Below are 10867 nucleotides of genomic sequence, written 5' to 3' on the forward strand. Positions count from 1 at the left end.
AAGTGGATCAAGCTTCGGCTGAAACCTAAATAATCGTTTTCTGCCCTTTGGGGGGAAAACGGTTATATTTAATATTAAATCGATGTTATTTACTAATGTATTGTTGAAGTTTTATATTAAATCTATGGTAAAAAAAAAATACCAAGGAATTAATGATGTTACACGCAAAAAAAAAACAATGAGAGACGTGATATGACCTCTGCCTCCAATTCCGGAGGGTGTGGGTTCGAATCCGCTCCGGGTATGCACCTTCAACTTTTCAGTTGTGTGCACTTTAAGAAATTAAATATCACGTGTCTCAAACGGTGAAGGAAAACATCGTGAGGAAACCTGCATACCAGAGAATTTCTTAATAGATTAGATTATACGATTCGGTACAAGGCCAACCCGCATTGGGCCAGCGTGGTGAGACTATTGGCCTAACCCCTCTCATTCTGAGAGGAGACTCGAGCTCACCAGTGAGCGGTATATGGATTGATAACATCAACAACAACACGCAAAAATTACATCATGAATTTTACTAGAATAACGACCGAAATTAACCTACGAAATTAGTTTTGTAATCAAATTAGGTACCCACACATCATGTTGTTTCATTGATACACACCAGTTGAAGATATCTGATCATTGATCAACAAGTGTCGGATAGTTTAAACACTTTCATTAACCTATGTCAAACAACAAAGATATCCGGCACATTAAAAGTGAAACTGACCCTAACAAATCAAAAACAAAACTAGTATGAATATAAAAACGTCATTTATTTCTTAGGCTAGTTTCCGTTTGTCTAGAACTTCCGTCGCTTCAGTATCTCGGGGCGCCAGTTGATGGGGTGCGTCTCCTCCGAGGCGCTGTCGTCCTCGCGGTAGATCTTGATGGTCTTGTCGGCCTCGGCGGTGATGAGGCGCGAGCCCGACTGGTCGAACGTCAGCGCGAAGATGCCCGCCTCGGAGTCCATCGACCCCGGCTGTACTGCCGACTGGAATAGGGTAGTTGACTCGTATCAACACTAGCGTCATAATCCAACGCGATATTTATGTGTCCAATACAAGGAATCCCTCAGTTTTATTAAAAATGAGCTCAAGTAAATACACACTAAAATTTCCTCTTCTATAAGAATCATAATGTAAAAATAACACTAATAGAGTAGTTTTTATTACAAAATATATACCCTTATTTTTTTTAGTTTTTTTAACTTTTGCAATTGTTTATGTGCGTGTATAATATTTTAGCACATTTTTCTAGACATGACTACAAATTTAATTCACAGTATCAGTAATTAGTAATAAATAATTAATAAGGCTTAGAACTTGTGCGTCGGGCTACTGATAATTTTATTGTGCCGTATTGTATTTGTATTGCATTGTGCAAGAGTCGCCATTTATTTAAATGACGTCAAGGAGTGAACCTTTTGTATTTATTATGTATTTTTTATATATTTATTATGTTTGTCCGGGCTAATTTTCGGAATAATTGAATTGTATTGGGACTTTTATGATATTGAGCAACATATAGAATACTTTTATCCCGAAAAAATCAATGGCTACCGCAGGATTCATGAAAATCTGAATTTCTCGCGGACGAAGTTGCGAGCGTTAGTAAATACAACACAGTAGTTTGTCCAGGCTAATTTTCGGATTAACTGAACCGATTGAAAAGAGACTTTTATGATAGATGAGGTTATTGAGCAACTTATAGATAGACGACTTTTTATCCCAAAAACAAATCAATGGTTCCCACAAGAAAAGCTGAATTTCACGCCGACGAAGTTGCGGGCGTCCGTAAATATAATAGTAGACAACGACAACGAACCTGTAACCTCTGGAAGTTGTATCCAGTCCTCCAGTCCCAGCAGTACATCGTGCCGTTGTCCCCCCCACTGACCAGCACACCCTCCGGGTTGACCGCCATACAGTTGACGATGGCATTGTGCCCGGACAGGTTCTGTATGAACTTGCCGTCCGGACACTTCCACTGCTTGATGTTGTCCGGGGACGCGGACGCGAAGGTGTACAGCGTGGGGTGCACCGCTATGGCTCGCACCGACTTCTTGTGGTTCGTGAGGGTGCACATGGACTTGCCCGTGGCCAAGTCCCACAGGCGGATGGTTGAGTCGTGCGAGCCTGTTATGATCTGAAATATATCACTTTTAATTGATTATTTGATTATTATTGAAAGCAAGGGACAAAGGATTATGGAAGTGTCTGGAGGAGGCCTATCTGAAAGCAAGCTAAAGAAAGAATTCCAGGCATGTGGCTAAACACCTTTATGTTACAGGTTGATGATCACAATACTTTGTTGGGGTATCTGAAGATAGTTTGATTTAAAACAAAAGATTAGCCGCAGGTGACTCACCTGCGGCTCGGCGGCCTGGCACGCCAGCGACGCGACGGTGTCCGTGTGTCCGGCGAGCGTGTGCACGTTGGCTTTGGTGCGCATGTACACACGCGCGCGGTGACTCACCTGCGGCTCGGCGGCCTGGCACGCCAGCGACGCGACGGTGTCCGTGTGTCCGGCGAGCGTGTGCACGTTGGCCTTGGTGCGCATGTCCCACACGCGCGCGGTGCCGTCTCTGCCGGCCGTCAGCAGCACGTCGATGGTGGGGTGCAGCGCCAGCGTGTACACCGCCGACAGGTGCCCGTGGTAGTGACGGATCACCTTGCAAAGTTACACATATATTCATTGTAAAATGTTAATAATGAGTGTTATTGTGACCAAGTCTCGCATTTGTGGAATAAAGTAAAGTCCTTCAAATTCAATACCTTATTGTATTCCAGGTCCCAGCACTTCACCTGCCTGTCCTCGCCACAGCTGAACAAGTAGGGGTGGCGAGGTGACACCTCAAGTCCTGAATCATATAAGAAACATATGTACACATGTGTTGAAACAAGCTTTTTCAAGGCTACATAACATGCAATAACTTTATGTTTGGTTGAATAACGCAGGCAAGTCACATACCTCGAACAGTACTGACGTGTCCAGTGAGAGACACTTTCAACTTCCCACTAGCCAGGTCCCATATTTTGATAACTCTATCAGCCGCACCTGTAATTATATTAAATTTGGTTAAAAACTGAGTGGTTATGGCAAGTCTTATGATATAACTAAACTATTTCTACTTTGTACCTCTATATTGTCTATGAATGACGCAAACTGCCATTTGTAGTCACTTCAGTATGACATCAAGCCTATCATTTCAAAGATATTACACAAGGACATCATAATTAAACGAAATGAGGTACATACAAGTAATAATTTACATACATACAACAAAATGATGATACCTGTAGCAAACCACTCATTCCCTGGCTCAACAGCCACACAGCGCACCCAGCCAAGGTGTCCAGATATGACCCGGAACAGCTTCCAAGGTGCATGCCACTTGGGGCGTGGCATGGTGGGCGCTTTCCGTGGTGCCGGCACTATGGCTGTAGGGGTTGGTATGCTGGGCACACTGTACGGTAACATTGCACCGTCTGAGCCCAATGCTGCTGATTCAGCTATTTCTGTGAATTAAAGTATAAACCTATCTTAATCTGTATTTTAATTTTCCCGGATGAAGTATTTCTATTGTTGATATAACAACAAATACTAATAAACAGAATATAATAAATATTACGGGGCTCCCATACAACAAATGTGAGTTTTCAGTTAATTTTGGTTTGATATTGATAACGGTATAAGGTAGATACTTGAAATATACACAAAATATTGAGTAATATTATTCACTTTGAAAATATATAATTGTGTGAAAGTGATATTTTTGATTGGTAGGTAGGATAGTAGTAGGAGGTAGGAGTATGTCACACCAAAATCAAGTCTAGACATTTTCAACTATGGTAATGTATCACATGATGTTTGGGGTTCTGTGTCAGGGGCAATTGGAAAGCATTATGAGCATATCCAATCAAACATTCTGGTCAAAGATTCCACAGCTGTGTTGCAACTCTTAGTATTTTAAAAGTGCTTACCAGTGTCGTGAGGAGTGTCGGGTCGAATCATGGCCTCCTGCTGTTTGACAGCCTGTGCCTTCTGCACAGCAGACATCACCTGCCCATAGCTGTCTCTAGCCTTCACTGCTTTCAGGATTTTCTCTCTGCAACAGTAATACAAACCTCAATTTGAGACCTTTTTTTAAACCCTTAATAGTATACAGACTGCTGTATAGTCAAAAAACTGTTGCGTATTTAAACCATTTACCATTTCATAAGACTTGGTAGGAATATGTGTTGCCTATTCACTATTTTGGTCTACAATATCAACCTTTTATAATAAACATCAAATCAATTCAGAAAAGTCATCTATTTACCTACAAATATCTTAGCATTCCATGGATTCACTGTGTGGGTGCCGGGACCATTGTGTGGCAGAGAGAAAAACAATTGATTAAGACTCCCCTCCTCCGCTCGTGTTGTTCTCCCTGCCTAGCCAAATTTGGTAAAATCCTACTAAAGCTGCTTAGGGTACCCACCATTAGGTTTGATATCCGCCAGTAGGTACCAGATGAAATTTGTTACATAGAATCTTAATTTTGTATATCAACTTGCATTATTATGTCAAAGATAGATGAATTAGCCTGCTGGGCACATCAAGCTAATCCTTATTCAGCAAGTGCATGCAATAAAGCCAGATTTATGTTTGACAAAAGTAAATCTGCCTTTACACTGGAATACATAACCTTCAGACAACACAGTATCCTTGGCAGTAGACATACTTACAGATGAGTTTTGACATAAAGATACTCTTTTAATACTACTTTTATATTACAATGTTTTGTAATATAAAAAAATATGTTAACATCTTAACAAGATGACTTTTACAAACAACAAAATATCCAACCAAGTATTTCTTGTGTATAGTTATCATCATCTCCCATTGTTAATTTAACCTAATAAACTTAATAGACTAATCTGTGTTTTTTTTTGTAAGCGTGAAATTACCTGCATAAGGTGAATTTTGGCTCTTTTTCACTGAAATATACCGAGTGGCAGGCCCCAATGCATATTCAAATGCACCCTCCGACAGCGAGTATAGCAAAGAGCGCAATGAATGAAAGTAAGCAGTAAACAGCGAAAAGAATTAATACAGCCAACAAATTCTGGATATTTGCTAGGATATGTATATAATATAGATTCAATAACTTACGCTTTTTCATCAATTGGAGGCAGCATACTCTGGTTTGAGAGAAACATATCATGAGATCTCTTCAGAGACCTAAACACGAGAGTGTGCACTGAATGTTTTATTACTTCGTCGGCCATGTTTAGTCCTTTTCTTTATTACACGGTTAAAAATATTATTTTCATATTAAGTATAAATAAATTAAAATAAATCACTAAAGTTTAGCAGCGTCCAACACACCGCGTCGCGTTGTTATGATTTTTGATTTTAACACATTATCACAGATCACTATCACATTATTGACGTTTGAATTTTTAAATGTCAAATTAAATGTACGCCAAAGACAACAGAATCTAGATAACAAATATGTCACTTCTCTTTCTTGTCTATGGAACGTGATAAAGTTTAGCGCACATTTAATGTTCTAATTTATGTGGCAAAAAAGAAGTATACCCAAAAATAGAAAAATAATAAGAAAACATCATATCACCACCTTAACTTAGCAGAATGGTACAATGACTGGGGTAGAAGGCCTCTTCAGCGAATAGAAAAAGCACCCTTTTGGGGTTAGAGTTTTTACTGAGAATTTTAATATTTTGTAGCTCGATTAGATAAGACATGAATCTAGGTCTTCGTGATCCGAAAGCCAAAGTTAGCCACTGAATCAACATTAAAATTTTAATTAAAGCTTTTAAATAAATAATAAATATTATTAATTAAATTAATAAATTAGTCTTTATTCCTCGAAGGGACTAATATTTACTTACTAAGTATAAATGCAAAATGTGAATTTATTTTGTAGTAAATAATCGACTAAACCAATAAACGGATTTTAAAATTCTTTCATAAATGGAAAGCTACATTACCAGCTAGTAACAGATTATATTTAAGTGTTTTCCCACAGGAAATAGGAAACCATGGGGCATCTGTTACTATTGAATATTTATAACGGACATGTATTGATTATTATTAGACTACTAAGAACTTAATAGCTAAAAATCAAAAGTAAAATATGTTGCCAAATATTTCATTTTATTAATTAAGTATAAAATTGTTTGTGATGCTATTTTATTTTAACATGGATTTTGACAATTGAGTTAAATACTATTGCTCGAAGTAAAGTGTGAGTGACAGAAGACATTAAGATTATGTAAATTCAATAATAGTAGTATTACTAACACACGCAAATATATAATATTTATATTTTTAAATTATGACTAGATAAATATTATCAATAATCTTAGATGTATGTCAAGAGTATTATACATTACATAATGCAGTTGCTATAATTTAGTAGATCATCACCACCACTGTGTAGAATTTAGTAGAACGTCCACTATTGTGTAAAATCGTTTGGAGGGATTACCGAAGCACTGCGGTCCCAAAATCGACTAACACTACCACTAACCACTTTCTAGTGGGAATTCCAGCAATTTTGCAGCTATTATTTTCTAGTATATTGTATTTACACAAACTTAATATAACATAACCTGCTAAAGTTTAAATGTGCATATAGAATAGAAAAATGTTACAAACAGTTAGGCAAGTCTATTGCATATAAAAAAATTACGGTTGGGAGACCCCCTTTCTTATTCATAATTCAATAAATAAATATAAAATAGAGAATTGTGATTTATGTACAAAAAATCCGTGTTATATTAAAACGGATTATAAATTAATAACTGACAAAATAAAACTAATAGTACCTAAATGACATTTATCTACACATTAAACACAACGAAAGTGTCAAGCACACACATACACATACACTTTGTTTAGCGCTTTTCCGTTACGTGACGATTTCTACCACTTCACTCTATTGTAAACCGCAAAAATAGGATTTTATTCCAAAAAAAATGAAGACCCATATATAAAGTCGGTTGTTTACCTACTCATATACTACATTTCATTGGTATGATTTTATTATGAGAACAGCTACCCTAGCTTGCTAGCCTAGCTAACATAGCGTTGATTGTGGAATTTTGTTAAATTACAGAATTCTACATGATTTTTCATACTTACATACTAGGTGTTACAGGTAGGGTATATAATTATGTACAGACGAATTTACTTTAAAAGTTAACTGCTACTGTAATAAAGCATTGTTGTTACGTTAGCTATAATTTTGCGGTGGCTTGGAATTCGTGATCTATATGTTCTACCTATTAATCTGACCAGTAGCATTTGTAGTTTCTGACTAAGGTAAGCAATAAAAAAGGAAATTATGATCAGTGCATCTACTCATAATATTTGCTTTTGTAACTGCAAAATAATGGTTCTCAAACGAGTCGGTCGACGTTGGAATCGTTTATCGACCACTCGTAATCGATGTCAGTTGAATCGGCGACGGAAAATACCGCGCCATTCTCGGTTCAGATAGCCGACTTTTCCGGGTTATTTGCATCGCTGACGCGGCGTGAATGTGGGGCTCTTCGGAGGGTCCTGGGCTGAAGATTCAGTGGGGGCAAGTTTGGCCTTTCGATCCTGGTAGGAGAAGAAACCAGAGGGCGGTTCCCTCGACGGAGGGTCTCCATTCCGCTACGGAAGTATTCCTCTGTTCTGTCGGAGTAACTTTCGATTAGTGGTGCCGGGTCTTCGTATTCAACGTTGAAGTGTCGAGTGATAGCGAGGTCGTCTGGAGGGCCGAGCTTGTATAGTGGAGGTTCGACGCACTCGTAGTGATGGTCCTCAGTTTCGTCGTGAGGATAAGTGTCGGCGACGAAGTGCCGCGTGCCCCGGGGAGTGAGGGCCGCCCAGAGGACTCGCGAGTCCAATGCAGCGCTTCCGTACAAAGCGTTAGAACCGCCCGCCTTGCCAGTTCCACTCTTGCATCCGCCACGCGCTCTACACAAAAAAAAAAACATTTATAATTTTAAAATTAATAATGGATATTTTGCAGCAGTACGTCTAATACTTTAGCGATATATGAAAAAAATAATGTAAGCCAAAAGTCTCGTTGTTCCTGTGAAGTTTCGGACCATGAGGTCCTGGGTTCGACACCTGGGTTTTAAATTCTTTTAAGAAATTTTCAGAAGCCTCAGAGAGCATGTTAAGCCGTCGGTCCCGGTCACTATTACTAACATCTGATGGTAATAGTTAATAAGTTTAACATTATTACCCTAAGTCCGCCAACCCGCATTCGAGCAGCGTGGTGAGTCTAAGCTCCATAATTATCCCCACGCCGATAAGGAAGAAGGTCTGGCCTTGTTAGCCTGATAATGATGACACCAAAAGAAAATGGACTTACTCTCGGCACTTGAGCAAGAACAGCGCCAGCAAAGCTGCGATACACAGAACGGCGATGCAGCATGTGATCAGCACCAGGAACCACGTGTCGTCTGTGCTGGCCGGCTCTAAAACCAAATCGACAGATAAATTTTAATTGTTCCCAATTAGAGATGATTTAACTGAAGTTTTAACTGAATGAGTGCATTGATCAAACACATTTTTGATATCTAAATAGGGAGAGAGGTAAAAGGTCATATTTTATATGTTTTATATCTTTTAGTTTAGTAGAAGCTTGTTTTATTATTTATTTAAATGTATTTTACTTAAAGCGCAATAATTATAATGTCAGTAAAATTAGACGCCATTTCAAAGTTACATCGACTGTTGGACCCAATGGACACAAACACAGCACACAGCAAGACGTTTTTATGTAGGCATGCAGTATGCAAAACGTACAAATTATACATAATGTAAAATTCCTTTTCCAATAAAAATGAGCACTCAGGGTAGGGCAGTGCATTTTTACATCTATGAAGTGCGTAAGTAAACAGCCATACTTTCCTATTTAATAAATTAAAATTAATTTTAATAACTATTTATAACTCAGTCAGTCAGAAATATATGCCTAATAAAAACACAGAATCTCCTCTGTTAATGTAAATGTTTGGGATTGATTTACCATGTCTCGGTAGTTCGTGATACTCGACACCGGGAAACAGCGCGTTCTCTTCCGCATTGTGCGTGGGGGGACACTTGGACGCTCGGCAGGGCGGCGTCAGGTTGGCGATGTTGGCGAGGAAGGCGGGCAGCGGCGGCGGCGGCATGTGCATGATGGAGTCGGGCGGTGGGCCCAGGGAAAGGCATTCCGCCCCGCAAGACATTCTGAAATGTTATCTATAGGTATTAATATTTTAAATAACCTGTTACCAATCGAAAGTTACATTCTCTGCGAGTAATATAGACACAATTTTATCACCGTATTACCACGGATTACCGTGTAAATGTAATAGTATTTCTCATTAAGAACTACGTGGGTGAAACCATTGGAGCTACCTGCTCGTGTATATATACTATATTTACATACTACCTGACCCGGCAAAAGTTAATCTACCATAATAATTATAAGTTTTGTCATACTAAAATCGCAATTAAATTGAAATATACGATGAAAAATACTTAACGACCTTTCCTCATACCTACCTAACAAATTTTTGCTACTTTATACATTGTATGTAGGTATAACATAAGCAAATTACAAAAATCCCAAAACCACAATAGACCAAAAATCGAATTCGGTAATATTTGTATTTTTTTCGAATAATCGACTTGATTCGATTCGACGTCAATGTTAGGTGGGAAAGTTCACGAGATCCTAAAATGAATTTATTTTATAAGAAACTAAGGTTAATTATTATTATTATATAATAATAGCTTGAATTTAAAAAAAATAATACGCGCCAAGCATAATATCTTGAAAACTGGTTTATTTACATTCATAGACAAAATGTAAAAAAAAAGTAATTATAGGCATTTTTACACGAAAAGTGGGTACTTAATATATAAAATGGCGCTACCGAGCTCTCGGGGAAAATATATCTTGTTAAACTTGAAATTAATTGAAATCCAAGTAGAGTTTTTATACGAAAAAAATCGCAATAATGAAAATAAATACCTACTTATTAATTTAATGTTAACAAACTTACATTAAAACCTTTTTTACGGACTTTTTCACAAAACGAACCACTTTTCCCAGATATTTGGTTACACTTGTTCAAAATGGTCAACGGATGTTAAGCGCATGCGTTAATTTTTGCTACTAACAACAAGGTTTTTCATTACTACCGCAACTTTATATTTATTATCAGCATCCATTGCGTGTTTTTAATACAAGTAGTTGTACCGTAGCGTGGCAGAAAGTCAATGGATATCATACATTTTAATACGCACACGTTATTACAGATCATTGTATGAGCCAAGTTATTGATTCACGCAAGCGCGGGCTTTGATTTCGCTACCCTTCAAGTTTGGATTCAAAGTAGGGGCAGATAAAATAAGTCTATCTCTGTTTGTCACATTGAAGTGTATGACTAAAGTGCAAATAAAACGCGGGGATTAAGATTTTGTCACGGTAGGGGATGTAAAAGATCTGTTGATTAGAAACAATAATGCAAAATATTTTACAATAACAAACTAAAATTGAGAACAATACATTAATTAAACTTGTCGTAAACGACAAAAAAGGGATTTATTATATATTTTAATACTATTATATTTCCATGCTATCTATACAAAATTCATCGATCTAATAAGTAAAATTAGGTAGGTATATTTTACATTAAACGCGTCTGCCATAATAATATTTAAATTCAATAGGCCGTTTTTAAGTTTTGAGTTAGAAAAAAGATAACTATTTTAATATTTAAATTACTTAGTTTGTCTAATCGGCAAATCGGCAATGTCAAAATGTCATTAAAATCGGTTCTCATTATGGTACGTTAACCATTGACTCCCAGTAGTC

The 10867-nt window shown here is 37.6% G+C and overlaps 2 protein-coding genes across 3 annotated transcripts; both read right to left on the bottom strand.

Moving 5' to 3' along the window:
- Positions 1 to 740: 740 nt before the first annotated feature.
- LOC112050899 (pleiotropic regulator 1) lies at positions 741 to 5386 on the bottom strand. Of its 2 annotated transcripts, none has more exons than XM_024089307.2 (8): positions 5146 to 5386; positions 3972 to 4096; positions 3285 to 3506; positions 2959 to 3045; positions 2763 to 2848; positions 2464 to 2658; positions 1813 to 2133; positions 741 to 979 (listed from the first exon to the last, which is right to left on the bottom strand). In XM_024089307.2, exons 1-8 carry the CDS (start codon positions 5259 to 5261, stop codon positions 788 to 790), a joined length of 1344 nt encoding a protein of 447 aa, XP_023945075.1. In that variant the 5' UTR covers positions 5262 to 5386; the 3' UTR covers positions 741 to 787. The 2 variants fall into 2 exon arrangements, with proteins under 2 accessions (XP_023945075.1, XP_052741088.1); XM_052885128.1 differs by having other exon boundaries at positions 2356 to 2658.
- A 748-nt stretch (positions 5387 to 6134) lies between these two features.
- On the bottom strand, positions 6135 to 10154 carry LOC112050896 (uncharacterized). The gene is made up of 4 exons (XM_024089304.2): positions 10053 to 10154; positions 9029 to 9231; positions 8369 to 8474; positions 6135 to 7965 (listed from the first exon to the last, which is right to left on the bottom strand). The coding sequence occupies exons 2-4, from the start codon at positions 9228 to 9230 to the stop codon at positions 7494 to 7496; spliced, it is 780 nt and encodes a 259-aa protein (XP_023945072.2). The 5' UTR covers position 9231; positions 10053 to 10154; the 3' UTR covers positions 6135 to 7493.
- Positions 10155 to 10867: the final 713 nt, after the last annotated feature.

This window comes from Bicyclus anynana, chromosome 13 (assembly GCF_947172395.1).
Source record: "Bicyclus anynana chromosome 13, ilBicAnyn1.1, whole genome shotgun sequence".
Classification (NCBI taxonomy): Eukaryota; Metazoa; Arthropoda; class Insecta; order Lepidoptera; family Nymphalidae; genus Bicyclus; species Bicyclus anynana.